Source organism: Adelges cooleyi, unplaced genomic scaffold (assembly GCF_023614345.1).
Source record: "Adelges cooleyi isolate 19-005CV unplaced genomic scaffold, UGA_ACOO_1.1 ACOO_flye_CR_arks_rails_tigmint_CR_PRNA_574, whole genome shotgun sequence".
Taxonomy (NCBI): domain Eukaryota; kingdom Metazoa; phylum Arthropoda; class Insecta; order Hemiptera; family Adelgidae; genus Adelges; species Adelges cooleyi.
Genome location: NW_026096268.1, coordinates 3,646,009 through 3,662,251, shown reverse-complemented (window position 1 = coordinate 3,662,251; position 16,243 = coordinate 3,646,009). Strand labels below are relative to the sequence as shown.

General features: G+C 30.3%; 3 protein-coding genes across 3 annotated transcripts; all 3 read right to left on the bottom strand.

Annotated features, from left to right (window-relative positions):
- Window positions 1-26: 26 nt before the first annotated feature.
- LOC126842631 (solute carrier family 35 member G1) lies at window positions 27-2,404 on the bottom strand. The gene has a single exon (XM_050579672.1). The coding sequence runs from the start codon at window positions 1,578-1,580 to the stop codon at window positions 558-560; it is 1,023 nt and encodes a 340-aa protein (XP_050435629.1). The 5' UTR covers window positions 1,581-2,404; the 3' UTR covers window positions 27-557.
- Window positions 2,405-3,281: 877 nt separating this feature from the next.
- LOC126843129 (uncharacterized) lies at window positions 3,282-6,314 on the bottom strand. Its single transcript, XM_050580480.1, has 7 exons — window positions 6,089-6,314; window positions 5,918-6,022; window positions 5,710-5,809; window positions 5,121-5,267; window positions 4,119-4,232; window positions 3,876-4,058; window positions 3,282-3,772 (listed from the first exon to the last, which is right to left on the bottom strand). Exons 1-7 carry the CDS (start codon window positions 6,142-6,144, stop codon window positions 3,629-3,631), a joined length of 849 nt encoding a protein of 282 aa, XP_050436437.1. The 5' UTR covers window positions 6,145-6,314; the 3' UTR covers window positions 3,282-3,628.
- A 1,782-nt stretch (window positions 6,315-8,096) lies between these two features.
- Window positions 8,097-11,394, bottom strand: LOC126842855 (acyl-CoA Delta-9 desaturase-like). Its single transcript, XM_050580051.1, has 5 exons — window positions 11,016-11,394; window positions 9,696-9,826; window positions 9,407-9,612; window positions 9,052-9,234; window positions 8,097-8,630 (listed from the first exon to the last, which is right to left on the bottom strand). Exons 1-5 carry the CDS (start codon window positions 11,203-11,205, stop codon window positions 8,294-8,296), a joined length of 1,047 nt encoding a protein of 348 aa, XP_050436008.1. The 5' UTR covers window positions 11,206-11,394; the 3' UTR covers window positions 8,097-8,293.
- Between the last annotated feature and the right edge of the window lie 4,849 nt (window positions 11,395-16,243).

The following is a 16,243-nucleotide window of genomic DNA, read 5'->3' as shown; positions in this document are numbered from 1 at the left end:
TTTACTCGTATTTATGATGTTATTGTATTCAATTTTAAATTGTTCGTAATATAAATTGCACTGAAGTATACTAGTAAGTTTCATTAAAAATTATAATATGGTAATTATTTAACATTTAAACTAACTCATACAATTGTATTCTATAAACAAATTTGTTTTATGTATACATGAAAGATAAGTAATTAACAATAATTGCAAGTTATATAATCTGAGTTCATAACATTGACTAAAAGAACTATACCTACACATAAAAATAATTTAAACAAAAAAATTCAATTTTTACAACAAATAAAAATTGTATATTTTATAAAACTATGGATACCATAATAAAGATGATACAGTTTGTGCTTATATACTATCCTATCACTGCAGTCTTTTCTTGGACAGAAATAAATGAAAAAATACATACAAAACTCAGTTCTAATTCTAAAAATGACACTTTATAACAATGTATTGAATTAAAATTAAAAAATTAGTAATTACTAAATAAAAATAAATTACTTGTTCATCATATGTTGGTACATAACTCAAAGCACAAACAAAAAGTACCAATTTTGTCATAAGAATAGAAAACCTAACTTTTTTTTTAAACTTGATGTAGCAGGCATAGACATTATCCATTTTCGCAGGCCAATTAATACAACAGACGAAGTTACCAACACAGCGCCGATGACACTCATCAAACTGGGTATTTCATTAAAGAATATAATTTGCCACGCGAAAGCAAAAACAACGTCGACTGATCTTGCAATGGCTACCAATCCTGCTTCTTCGAGTTGGGCAGCTAAGGTTAACAATGCTTGTCCGGCAAAACTACACAATCCCAAAGTGACAAATAGAACTCTTTCAGTTCCACATTTTGGCCAGCTCAATTTGTCTAATGCCCAAGCCATGCTTGATGTCTGTATAATAGAGTAACTAGCAAAACACACCATGGTAACAGTAAAATGAACATCCTTCAAAGCTCTAAGGAGTATATACACAACAGCTGCAAATATAGTCGATACTATGGCTGCTAAAGGTCCAAAGAAATTATAGTGCTCCATAGATTCATTGAATAAAATTGGTGGTCTGGCTATCATTATCACTCCTATCATAGTTAGAAATAATGCAAAATAGTGAAAGAGCCCACATGGCTCTTTAAGAAATATTCTAGCAAATACTGCTACCACTATCGGGACGCTGAACACAATAGCCGACGCATCAGCAAGAGGCATAAGTCTAAATGCATAGTAAGTCAGGGTAAGTGCAGTTGCTCCACAAAAAGAGCGCAGTAATAACATGAGACGTTTGCCTTTAGGAAACGGATGCTGTCGTTTATAGATTAGGATAGGTAATGTAGGCAGCAAAATTCCAACAAAACGTACAGTTGCTAGTTCCAACGGGTCCACATCGTGTAGCCATTTGACAATTAAAGAGGTAAGCGAAAAGAACAATGAAGATACTGCAGCCAATAACAGGCCCAAATAGTTTACTTGAGGTTTTGATCGCGGCGAATCTGTGGGTGTTGCTGGTGAATTTGATGCTGGAGTTCCTGAGATCACAACCAAACTTTGCTCTAATTTCACATCCGTAAACATTGTACAATACAAAAAAAAAACACCGAATAATATTGAGAATCCGTCTGTTAAACAGGTAAGGTAGGTATTAATTTAAAATATTTATGTAAAATAATTAATTTAATTTTTGAACAATTCAACTTTTTATGGCATCATCGTTTAAACAGTTATGATTGAAAAACATCAATTGTTTTACACAATTTTCATGGTTAGGACTTAGGTGATAGGTCATGGCTGGGCTACCTTAAGGATGATTCATGAATCATGATATCATAAAAGATAGGTGTTTTGAGAGCTTACAAGTTTTGGTGCGTTTCACGCATTAGCTTTTGCCCGGCGCCCGCTACCACGAGTTAGGTTAGATATCTTACAAAAAAGTACTACTACTCTTCCTATTGGTCGTATTTAACCAATGGCAAGTGGTATCCGACAAACTGAGGGGTTGTTATCTGCTAGGAAATTTGCTGGAATACCTTTTTACTAGTTTATTATCAATGTAAATAGAAGATATTGTGTTAACCTTGGTTTATCATAACAAGCCTTTGAAATTTGACTTGCAAAGTAATAATAAAATACACTTATCAGTAATTAATGTTCACGTTTCACAAAATAATCTGTTTTTTACACAATTTACGCTCAGTGCAAAGACCATAATATTATAGCCTGTAGCATAGATTAAATACATATGTATTAAATCTATGCCTGTAGTATGTAAACCCTCCAATGACCATCGGGACTCAGACTGTTTAAGATTTAATAGATTTTCACCAAACACACTTAGCTACACATTATGAATGAAGTTCCAATTTATTTTACTGATTTAACGCGAAATCACTGTTCAAATAAGAAATTCGATAGTTCATACCGGTGTGAAAAAATTAAACCTGTGTGAATTCCAGAAGTTCATTAAGATAACCGGTATCATAATTTGGTGGTACCAGGTTCATTTTTCCTGACCGTATTGCCGATACGGTTAGCTATATCGATGCTGACACCATCATTAAACCGGTATAAATTAATCAGTAAAAATATAAAACAATTATTGGGCTGCTATACAGTATTTACATAATTATAAAATTGTATAATGATACATATAATATACATTGTATAATGATCAAAACAGCAGCTCGGCTGCTAAATCTAAATTATGATTAAAAATAATTATTCTTTAGTCATATTACATAAAAAAGAAAAAATTATCGTAAAATAGGAAAAGTTGAGGAACAATTTTGTTTTTTAAATAACGATGATAAATTCAATCCATAATAACTTATAATAACATTTCTTACATTTAATTATTTATCCTGATAAAATGACAAGTACTTAAGTATCATAATTTATAAAAGAATATTTTTCTTAATTATTTTTTAATACAACAATATAAATTATTTCATTATCAAGTTAAAATATTTTTTATTTTTTTAAGAAATTATAATTTATAAAAATGGGGTTTTTCAAAGTTAAAAGAAAGTATAGAATCGTCTTACATCTATTTCTCTCTGTTTTTCATTAATAAATAAATAATTTATTTTTTGCATGCTAGGAGGCATAACCCTTAAGTATTATTTAATCATTATAATACGTTTTTATAACAATGAACAGATATTAGTATATTTTCTTAACAAAATATCAATTCTAACCAAAAGTTTTTTAAACTACAAATGGAATTTTTATTTTGTTGTATTTCAATAAAACCAAATCAAATTGCTTAATATAAAAAAATGTAAATAATATCTTTTTATTCTGTTTATTTCTTTTTTATATATATTGTTTTAAGTGGGCATTTATTTGTAATGAGTAATATAATAATTATGATTCCAGACAACATTTTGTCATCAAATAAGAATTTTAAATATTTTAAAACTCAAATGTATGTGTTTACAAACAATAATTAACGAGGTATCTTTAATCCCCAGGAACATTAATACATAATATTCTTGAGCATACCTTTAGCATTAAATTGCCTCAGTTTAAAATAATAAAGTTTTAAATTTAAATATAAAATAATAATAATAAAATCCAATTAAATTAAACAATAGCTCAATTCTAAAATATGTTTATTTATGGTTTTATGTAGTCTTTTGGCTTTTGCTATTGCCAGAATAATGTTCTTTATAGTTAATAATGTCTCCAAGATCGTGTTGTTTGAACTTTTCAGCGACTATATTTATCAAACAACTGTACCTTAATACCGACACATCCAAATGGTCTTCCTGTAGAACAACAAAAAAGTCAAATGTAATTACTGTGTTCATTGAAATTTTACAAAGAATTACATTTAGTATTACTATTCACAATGAAAAAATATATGCTTACAATTATAGATCGAGCGTTTATGAAAAATTGAGTAAGTATTCGCATGTCCGATAATAAAGTTTCAGACGGATCACAGTCCATGACTGCAAACAATGAAAACGTCCAAGAGGTTACATCACTAGGCAATATCACTTTCTTCAATATCCATTTAACAAAATTAGATATAACAAAAGCACAGTGTTCCTATATAAAAAAAAAAAATATTTTTAAAATAAAAAAGTCATTTAATGAATGACAATATACCTGAGTAAAAAATATACATTTATCTATGTTGTGTACAGGATTTACTGTATCTAGAGTGTTCATTTGTTTTCCAAACAAATAAGTGAACCAAATCGTAGGTGAATAAGATGGAGGCTAAAAAAAAAATATTGGTTAAATAAATATAATATATAATTATAATTATATATATATATTTATAAACATATTAAAAAAGAATGAAATTTTGAATAAATGACATATGAAACATTTTTAACTTTTGTCAAACATTAATAATTTTGCATAAATAATTTAACGACCAGACACGCTGAACGTGCAACCAGAACAGTAGCGCCACCATTTAAATTTATATTGTTTCAATGTAAAAACGCGCAATCTTTTATTCGATCCACTGCCAGTCGCGTGTGTTGACGTTGTTTTTGGTCTCGTTGTCAATATTTTAAATATGTATGGACAAGAAAAGTTTATCCTAGAAATTAAAAACCTGGTCGGTAATATGGAACTCTGCATCAAATGAGTTAATAGGCATTCTTAAATAATTTAAAAAATTTTCCTCGTACTTTCCTAAATCGTTAAAAAATAAATAAACCTTTAGTAGAACAGTCAAACATTAATGGATGTACCCAAAACTTCCTACTTTTCGTTGCTAGCTCCATTATACTTCCATTTTGGTGGCTTTGTGTGAAAGAGATCTTACTCAACTACACTCCACCTCCTATACTACATTTTGAACTCAAATATTTTTGAGAAGTGATAATTAAAAAATGGTTATTGACCAGTCAAAATTGTCAACAAATTATTCTTATGCACACGTTACCATTTAAGTTTTAAATGATATCTCTCCCCCTTAAATCTAGTTTCTGATTGAAAAATTACAAAAACTATAAATTTATTATTGTTTGATAAAAATTAAAAATGTTGTACATAAGTAACTTTTTCAGAATTTCAACATATCATCAAAAAATTAGGTGTTACATGAAATTCTGAGCACCCTTATATATTAAATAACGACAGCAATAAACTAACCAGTGTATGTTTAGGGATGTCACATAAGTCTTTTCGGCATTCTTCATATTTTAGTCTAGCGTTTTCATATTGTTCAATGTAAGTCATTATTTCTGCTTTGGTTGGCAGTAAATTTTTCTTTTTGATTTCAGGAAGCTCTAAGGCTGGCTGAAACATACATACAGTTAAACATTTTTGTTAAATAATCATAGACACAATTTGGTACAAATACTTATTTAAAATTAAAAAAAAAAATGGTTGAATTGAGAGAACAAAACTAATACAGAATATAATCTGTAACCCCTGTAGGGCGGAGAAGTTTTGCATTTTTAACAATTTTAAACACAGATAATGAAATTTAGAACTGAAAATAAAAATAGTTAATAACTGAAACTAAACAAAAGTAACTTTTTTTAATATTTTTTAAACAATATATTATTTACACAGTATTATTCTGCTTATTGATGGCCAAAAAGTTTATAGTTCATTTTTACATAAGAATCAAATAATTGGCACCAAAAAAAATGTCACAACAGTGTAATATTTTTACAAACTGTAGTGGGTTTTAATTTTAACACATTTTTATTTATTATATAAACTTTATACTTACAACAATATAATCACGTGCATTGTTATGGGATTTGTTAACAAATTGTTGAAATTCCTTGTTTGTTGCAGTCATTACCGGAGGCAAATTGTTATCAATTTTCCTAAAAAAAATATAAATATAAAATGCAATTTTAATCGACTTCAGTAATGTTTACTATAACTATTGTCTATTGAGATCACAGATGTCTAGAGCTAAAAGATTAAGTTACTTGGCCATGTAAAGGTATTCATGCCCATTTTGAGGGCAATCGATAACATGTTCTTCACGAATTTGATTACGATCGATCGGCAATCTATACGGTCTTAAGTCATCCCTAAAATAATTAGTAGAGTTTATAATAGTTTTTGTTTTAATGTAAATAATACTCAATCGTTATTACAGTGATGAATGACGTTTTAACTTTGCTTTTCCACTTTTCCACTTATTCCGGCCCATCTTCCTTAGACAATGTAAATTAATTTGTATTTTAAATATATCGTTGGCATAATATCAAAACCTTACTTTTGATACTGTATTGTGTATATAAAAATACACTTGTAAAATGAAATTTCCGTTGGATGAAATCGGAAATATACTAAATTTTAAATATCGTGAAAGCAACAATATAATTTTGATAACAATAGGCTATGATTTTTGATAAAACCCGCAATGAGATAAAATATAAATTATCTAATTTGTGATAAGAACTGTACAGGTACACAAATAATAGAAAAAAAAATGTTTTTAGCTTGTGCGAACTAAACTTGTAAATCAACCGCTTAAAAGTTGTGTTTATTTTTACGAAATTACCTAAATACGTTATTTATATAAATATAAAATGAAATAAATGTACAAATTTGCATCCACCCTCTGCGAGCAATGCTTGTGTTGAGGAAGAGGAGATGTTTAAAAAGTGTATTCAACATTAGAAAGAATTACATTTTAATAACAATCACGTTTAAATAATCATTAAAGTATCACAATTTACATTATGGGATTGAAGTACTAAAGTATGGTATTATTGTATCTAATTTGTACAAAAAAACCGTTGGGCAAACCTGCACATGTGTGCAGTCATATTGCGACTGATGAAACAGCTATCCAACTCTTCAACCTCCAGGTCTCCTCCATCCATTTGTCTTACGTCAAGGAAAGGTACCGTGAAAGTATTCCTGTGAAGGGGGATCAGCTTCTGCAGGGCTAATTAAAGTAACTAATATAGGTATACTACTAGTTACAACAAGTTTTCGTCCATCTAAATCGGATTAATGCAAGTATTTATCTAAGCCATTATATGGTATTCATAAAAGTGTGAATAAATGATCATTGGATTGTGCTAAGTGAAAATTACGAATGTACTTAACAATTCCATTCGCTGTACTTTATTCAGAGCGAGAGTATACCGAGTTAGCAGCAGTTGTGTGTCTTAAAAAAAAAATACATTAATGTCTATACAACTCAAATGTTTGTTTTTTAATAACAATTTAAGTAGGTGTCACAATATTTAACAATATGGGATTGAAGTACTAAACTATGGCATTATTGCACTATAAATTACGATAAACAGGTAAGGTATTAATTTATAATATTTATGAAAATAATTAATTTAATTTTGAACAATTCAACTTTTCATGGCATCTAACAAGTCATCGTTTAAACAGTTATTATTAAATAAATCAATTGTTTTTCACAATTTTCATATTTAGAACTTGGGTCATGGCCTTAATACTTTGTTTACATTATACGAGTTCTCGACCGAGCGAATAGAAACTGTTTCTATTTATAAGGCCGAGTAATGTGCCTGTGTTATTTAGATGGTCGAGTACTCGGCTGAGATCACTGTCACGGCCGAGAACTCGTCTACATAACGTAAACAAGGCATAAAGATGATTCGTGAATCATATCATTAAAAGATTGAAGCCGACGGTCCACCATTCTGGTGGGATTTGTGTATGTATAAAATAATATATATATAACTGTTATTCTGCGTTATCAACTGAACTTCTTATATTGTTATAAGCATATTTTCATGTGATAAGGTTCTAATTCCCACCAAGATGGCGGAAAGTGGCTGCTTCAAATCTTCTCTATTGGTGGCATGTACAATTATCTAGTTTATTATATATATCTGTGTAGGTTCCCATGGTCATAGGATCCGAAATGATAACAGGTTACCACTATGGTTATGACGGTCCCGCTTTACCCCGCCCTTCGTGGTCCCTTTTTTTTTTACCCGGTTATACCAATTGAAGCATAATACTTTAGAGTTTTACCGGATTATTATGGAGGACTAAGTTTAAGTCCATAGGTACTGAATGCGGCGGTTCAGCCTTTTTCCTCAGTACCTCACTAAGAACTGTGTGTCGCTTCGTAGGTGCCAGTTTTTAAATAAATAAACGATACATTAGTTACATTAGTGATAAATTAATATTTTTTTTTTATTAACGGAATCATATTATAACGAATAAAAAACGGTATCGTTTCATAGTTGGACACACTGATGCAATAATTAGTTTAATCTCTAGAACTAATTTTTTTTTTTTTTTAATATATGTACATTAACAAAATTGTTGAAATCGTCAGTGTCGATAAATGCATGACACCTTCAGCCCTTTTGAGCTTTCTCTAAACGCTCTTGCAACCAAAATAGCTCTTCGTAATGATCGTCCGGCATATCTTCCAACTCCTTTTGCTCTCCATACTTGTAGTGCGTGCCGTCGCCCCGTTTGGTCACCCTGTTCAGCACCATGGCCTGTGTGGCGCTCTTCCTGTCCCAAACCCAGCCCTGGTCGGCGAAATAGTCAATCAGAATGGTGCTCAAGTTGAAGTACTGGCCGAACTCAGACGCTCGGTAGTCCCACGGGAATGTATGATGATAGTTGTGCCATCCCTCGCCCAGACCGAACATGGACACGTAAATGTTCTCTACGGGATAGATGTCCCTGTGAAGTGACACCATCAAGTTATCGGTTAAGTACGATATTATTAGGAGCAACATGACTTGACCAGTCTTGTTTTTGGACGAAGTATTTGAAACGCATTTTAAATACTTATTTAAATGCATCCCTAAAATTAGTTTTGAATACGTATTTTAAATCTATTTTAAAAAAGTTTTAACAAGACTGGACTTACTAACTGATACAGAGAAAACATTAGACTATTAACAAGTAATACAGCTACCAACTGCCAGATTTGTGTGTTGATATTTTCAGTTACTTTTACATAAAATATATGTCTTGAATTTTTTTTAAATATTCAGTTATTTATTTAGCTTTTTCTGGTTTTCAAAGGAACTTTAGTGTAGAAGTGTAAAGTTTTCTGTTGGATACTTCGGATATTTTAAAATAGGCTTTCAACACTTACTTGGAGAACGGCTTGTTGCCGTACAAGTGCGCAGCGCTGTTGACCAACCACGTTAAGTTGAGCACTAAAACCTGACGGAATACAAAACACACGAAGAAACCGTTCCAAAAGGTCTCTCCCCAGACGGTAGGTATTAATGCGGGTAAGAGTATGGCCAAGAGAGTGAACAGAGTCTTGTAGTACCTATGGCAGATTATAAAAACATTGCTAAATATCTTTTTTTTTTTTTTAAGAAAAATAGAGAGGATAATAATAATTTGGAAAACAGCTACTTAAGTTGAAAACTGACAGAAGTTTATTTAAAAGAGATTGCTTGATTTTTTTTTATTTATGAAAATTAATACGCAGTGCTTACTTTTTCTGGAACATGACAAGCGGATCGGCTTCGATGTCGGACATGTCGATATCTTTGCCTTTGGCGATTACGTCCCTATGCTTTCTCACCATGAGCCATCCTATGTGCGAGAAGAAGAATCCTCGAGAAGCATTGTGTGGATCACCATCAGTGTCGCTGTACTTGTGATGCTGTCTGTGATCCCGAACCCAAATATACATACAGTTCTGCAAAATAAATAATAACATTATTTGAAAAAGTTGAAATTTAAATAAACAAAAAACTATCAGTTTTCAACTAAATATATTACCTGTCCCGCTACCGTTTGTCCAAAGACCAAAACGAATCTTATCCACTTGTTGGCCTTGAATGTCTTGTGCGTGTAAAGTCTATGTGCTCCAATTGTCACGGCTAGAGCGGATAGAACTCCTATAGCCATCGCTGAAAGCGGATGATAAAAACAACGTTTATCAATCTAGCATAGTTACTTTTGTAATATAATGGAACTAGTTTACTCCTTAATTTACAACAGTAGTAGTTAAACTACTTTTTTCGTTACTCAAGGGGATTGCATACGGTCTGTTTTTTTTTTGACGTTTTAGACCAAAAAGCCAGACAAAATTTCGAATACTTGAGATGGTACGATTTAAATTCTGTAAATTCTTTGGCAACTTTTCTTGGAGGAAACGGATTTTTGATTATTTTATGTAAAAAAATTGAGTTTTAATATTGGAAAAATTGAATTTATATAATTACTATAAACTGAAGTTTTTAAACAAAAATCGGCTTCCTACATAGTAGAGTAGCCAAAGAACTCGTATATTTTCACAGAATTGAAATTGGACCATCCTATGTAGTCGAAATGTTGTCTGGGGTCTAAAATACACCAAACTAAAAACTAAAATAGCTTTTACTCATAAAAAAAATTATTTTAATTAAAAATAATACCTTAAAACTTATACAAATTATCCGCTTAATCAATTGATATGGTCGAAATTTATTAAAAAATCTTTTTCTTAAATTTTGCCAACACAAAACTCCTTAAAACAGACCGCATGCAATCCCCTTAAATATAATTGTAACTTAACTTTTTGCCATAAAAAATAACACAATTACTTAGCGTTACTATTAAAGAATACTCAAATTTTTATTGATGTATTTTTAAACTTTCAAAAATCTAGACAACTTTATTTTGTTATTGTAAGTAATGTAAGTAATGTGAGTTAATGTATATTATATCATTAATACTGAGTAGTGGAAGCTGATGTTTTTGAAATCTACTTATTCTATCAAATATTTTTTGCTTGTTAACAATTTGGATTCATTGTGTGCCCGCGGCTTATGGAATTATAATATGAAGATAAATGGGCTCTTCGTCACGGGCAATGTGTCACCGACCGCCAACGGGCAGGTGCGTCCTGTTTAAACAAGCTGCTTAGGTACTACCTTAATCCGACATATTTTTATTAAATAATTTAAAACAAACTATTAAAAAGAAGGAGGACAAGTATAATACTCATAATGGGCCATCGAATCCAATCCGAATAATATGCTTAGTAATTTCTGCAAATTCCTTTAAGGAAGTTCCTTATATAAGTTGATATTTTAACGTATTTTTAATAATACTTACTCCACCACGCGGTTAGTAACATGCATGATGTTATGAATAGGTAAAATCCGTAGACTGCGACCAAATGCAGCACTAAAAATCCGATGAGATTGAACCATACGATCTGCCGCTTGTAGACGTATTTCTCGGGCTCGCCTTTGGATACCAGTTCCTGCTCCTTTAGCTGATCGTCGACCCTAGTTGAATCCATGATAGCTTTTAGAAGTCACCGTCTCTCGCTAAAGAATTAAGTACACTGGTGTTTTTTAGAAGTCTGGCTGTTAAACGTGTTTCTTTGCTACAGTTACTCGACGACAAGAGACCTGGATAAATAGACAATAGACAATACATATAGAACACCGGTCATAAGTTTTAACATGCGTCGTTTGAGTAGTTAACACTTGTCTGTAGGCATTTATGTACACATTTTGTCGGTATTATGCAAATAAGTACAACACTTTCGGGGCTAGTTAAGTTCGTTTTTACAGGTCCCGTTGGATCGACCAGTCATGTTCGAATTAGCATATTAAAAAAACATACCCGAACGGATTGCGCAATATAGAACAAAAATAAAATCATTAACGCAGGTGCGCACCCAGCCTGCTATAATGCGAGAAACCAATTAAAAAATAGTAATATTATTTAGTTGATCTATGGATTTTTCACTCACTATGTGTTCAAACTTAATAAAGGTAGAAGTTATACATGGTGATTCATTAAGAATAATTAGGGAAATTAATTACAATTTACTGAAAATTTTGACTAGTCGATAACCAGTTTTGGATAATAATTTATAACTTGAATAGCTTAAAATTAAGGACGGGAGGAAGAGTGGAGTACAGTAGTATTTTTATCTGCGAGCACTACTCTACCACACTCCACCTCCTGTCCTGTATTTTAAACTTTAAAATTAATTATCCTAAGCTGGTGACGACCAGTCAACATTTTCAGCAAATCATTTTTAATTTGTAAAGTTAATTAAATATGCAGGTACGTTACCTATTAAATTTTAAAACTTGAAAGAGCCCTGGAAAAAAAAATAAGATACAAATTTGAATATTGTAAAATAACACGACGACGAAAGTGTTTCAAAAAGTACAGAATTACATTTATTTTAAGAAAAAAATGAATCTTATTCTTAATGAATCGCCCTGTATATATTTAATAGACAAAAACCTAAAACTTCACTCTAGAATAATAATATCTATAGGAGACATTAAATTTGAAATAAAATATCATATTTATTTTAGATGTATAATTAGTTAATTTCTATATTAACAGTTATTACTTAATTACATATGTTTTTAATCGTTACATTTTTTTCGAACGGATGTAAACAATGTTTAATTTTCATTCAGTTTTGTTGTTAGTAATAATATTACATAGGTTAAGTAAGGTTACTATGTAGTATGTACTATATTTATTATTTTTTAATATTATCAGTTATCTCATAAAATTGTGAATACTATATTATCAGGTTGTATACCCTTAACCCTGCTACACTGTCTATTGTTGTAATAACATGTACAATGTGTACAAAATTTAAAAACAATGTAACTATTATTCTTATGGATGTATAAATAGCATTACGATGATATGTAATAATTAACAACAATATAATCCTTACCCTCATTATTACTTACCGTCTCACTACAGAATAAAGTCTTAATTCCCGGGGAAAACCACCATATATTTTTAAAATCAGTGTATTGTATCACGTACCTTTAACGTTTATAGCAAAATGATTGTATAAAACTGAATTTTGTTCAGATGCAGCTATAACTAATTAAAAAATAAAATCTATTGCACTATATGATGAAATAACAATTTAAGTCACTATTAAACGTGTTGCAAAATAATGGGATGATACATTTTTATTTTTTTGTTCTACATAATTTTGAGTTCATTTTTCTCAGGTAACATTTTTGCATAATATATTTGATTATTTCAGTAAAAACCGTTCAATTTTAATTTAAATGTTAAATCATTTGTATTTGTTATGAAAAATGAAAAGGTCAAAGCTTTTTCGCCGCTTGTTCTCCTTCGGTTATCCTTCAGAAGTATTAATTATGATATTTAGCATAGTAGTGTTAAAAAATGTGATTTACCTTATTATTCGTAAATTATAATACAAGATTATCGTTTTAACAGTTTACAAAATAAGGCTAAACATTTTTTTTAAAAACCAGTTTACAAAATATTTGGTTTGCTTAGCGGTCTCGTTCTTTAATACAGAAAAAGAAGAAATGTAAATATATTTTTAATGAGCCGTTTATCTAAAGTATCCTGATTTCAATAATCAGAAATATCTCTAGTACTATAATTTTTTCGACCCAAAAATTCATTAATTATAAACCATATCATTATGAATATTGAATATTATTTAATAATATAAATTATTTAAATTCTGTTAGCAATGTTGTGTGTAATATTTGATACACAAAAATACATCTAGCATTCTCTACTGAACTTCATACCTAACTGCTACTTATAGCTTTTTGCTTTTGTAGCTGATTGATCAATACTGAGGACTGCTACTCAAATCTACTCAAACACTGTGTAGAGTATTTTAATAAAAATTAATCTTATTTAATTAATCATTTTTAAATTTAATATTCATGCATGCAATTACTAAATGCTGCTTTCGTTAGATTTTTTTTTCTGTTGTATTTTATTAGTCCAGATGTACTTGTATCAGTATGGGCATACGTGCACGTCTCCAATGTAAAACGTTTGCAACGTCTTGTATCAATATTCTTATGAAAAGTACCTATAGATACATAGATGTGTAGTATCCTTAGCGACGACCCTGTTCCGCTTAAATCGATAGCACAGAAACAAAACGTTATTCCTGTTCTCAAATACAGCAATAGGCTTACAGTAAGTCATTATGTTTCCATTTGCAATGTGACTTCGCCTTCACTGTTTAGCTAGAGTGTAAGTTCGAACAAAATTTATTTTTATTTATAAGAGTCTCGTAAATTATAAAAATAATGTTACATTGTTGTTATTATTATCTAAATATTTTATTAACTCCACTTTAAAAGACAAGGGTAAATATTAAATAACTGTAGAATTCTGCCTTCAATACGAAGTCGGTATAATATATAATAGAATATTAATATATACCCTTATTTATAAACTACTACAGTTCAATACTATGATCGCTACCCAGGACTTACTAGAAACTGTTGAAAGAAAAATAGTAGTTTTAAAAACTAATTTTGGCAATTTTGTAAAACATATAGAGTGTGATATTATGGAAGAAAAAAATGTACACGGACTGTTTCCTAAACAACGACCGGATGTGCTGGACTTGGATAAAGCCATCGAAGAGTTCAAGTCGGCGAAGGAGTATAAATTTATATACTTGATTTATGCTTACAACAAGACATCTAGATACTTTACGCCGTACTCGTTCAAAATAGTTTCATACAAAAACATTAACAAAAATTGTTATTTCACTCTGAGTAACGAAGGAATAATGTATCACATGCAAAATGAAATCAATTTCACTCCTTTCTCTCAATTTGAAGAAGAATATAGATACTATCAACAAATCGTTAAGGTACCAAATTGCAACTTAACTAGTACAACTCTTAAGTCATTACGGTTCAACTACCATTTTACTACAATACCATTTGGTAATTTTTCTTACATAGTTTGAGGCACTCAAGTCATAAATCACATTCATCACAATTTCATATTACATATATTATAGTTGTAAATTGTAACAAGTACACGCTAAAAGATTATAATATGTATGTATATTGCTAGTTGTCTTAACTTTTCTATTTATTCTAAAATATTAAAAGGTTACAAACAGATTATAGTAAAATTCTAAGGAAACAATCGTCTAGCTATTAAGTTAAAGATATTTTGAGCTATACTCGGTTAATTAATTTCTCCTTTCTATTCGAAATAGACTGTGAGAAAGTGCCTATAATAATTGAATTAGTTACGATTCGATATTTATAACCCAAAGGTTAGGTTATAAAAAACTAACCTCGCGTGCAGACTGCTAACATTATACAATTACATGGCATGTGTTCATGATAGTTCATGCTGTTGTAAGTGCATTTCATGTAACATTAGAGCATGCATATAGTTAGAATACGTGTGGAAAATTTGCATATTAATATAGTAACGGGTGTAATTTCTGTGTTGTGTTTGTCATGGGGAAATAATTATTGTTGTTAGTTGGACACGTTCAAAAACTATTTGCTTTGGAAATGCTTATACGTTTGGCACAAACAAATTGCATTGGATAAGTTCCGCAGAGCGCGGGATCAGATCGAAAATCCACTTGCCCTGTTCATACTCTGCGGCCCGTTCCGAAAAGCATCTTTAAGACTTACAAATGCAATCAGTCGAACAGCTGGGTTGGTCATGTTCGAAGGTTCATTCCCCGAAGCTGTCACGTTAAAGCGTTTCAGCGAATTCCAGGTCGGTAGCTACTAGCTATGTTATTAATCGTCGTTTCTTGTCAGAATTTGAGTTTTGGTTTTCGCTAAAATAATTGCTGCGGTTCGTTTGAGAATTTTTTATTGAACTATTTATATAGACTATAAAGACATTTTTATCATACACTATGATTAGTCGTGTATTGATCAGAATTTTGTTTTAATAAATTACGAACAAATTCAACACACATTTATATATTGCCGTGGTCCTTATTTTAACTACTAGTTGGAATCACTCAATTTTTATTTTTATTTAAAATAATAGAAAATAGAAAATATTGTAAAAATAGATTTTTCATATTTTTGATGCTTCACCATTTCATAACTCATGTATTTTGTTTGAATCACTAGATCAGCGAAATACATGTTTACCTTTTATATAGGTTCCAATAAAATTATATCTAAGTCATTGCTATCAATATTTTTGTTACTTAGCTGGTTAAACACTATGAATGGTGTTTCGAAGGTCTTGAGGCACGTGTTCTTATCGTTAAGATGTAATTTGGCATACTCACGTTTTTAAATAAAACAAAAAAATTGAGGGGTATCCAGGTTCAAAAATTTAAAAAAAGTTAAAATAAGGACCAGGGCGGTAATGGCCTAATATATCGCATCCATTTAGCGGAATTTCACCTAAAGTTCATTTTATGAAAGTTATGCATTTCATCAAAAGAAATCTGTTTTTTTACCATAACTAAACACTTTATTGAGTGAATATATTTACAAGAAATGTTAATGATAAATAATTGACTTTCATTAATATTTAAATTGAAAATATACAAGAAA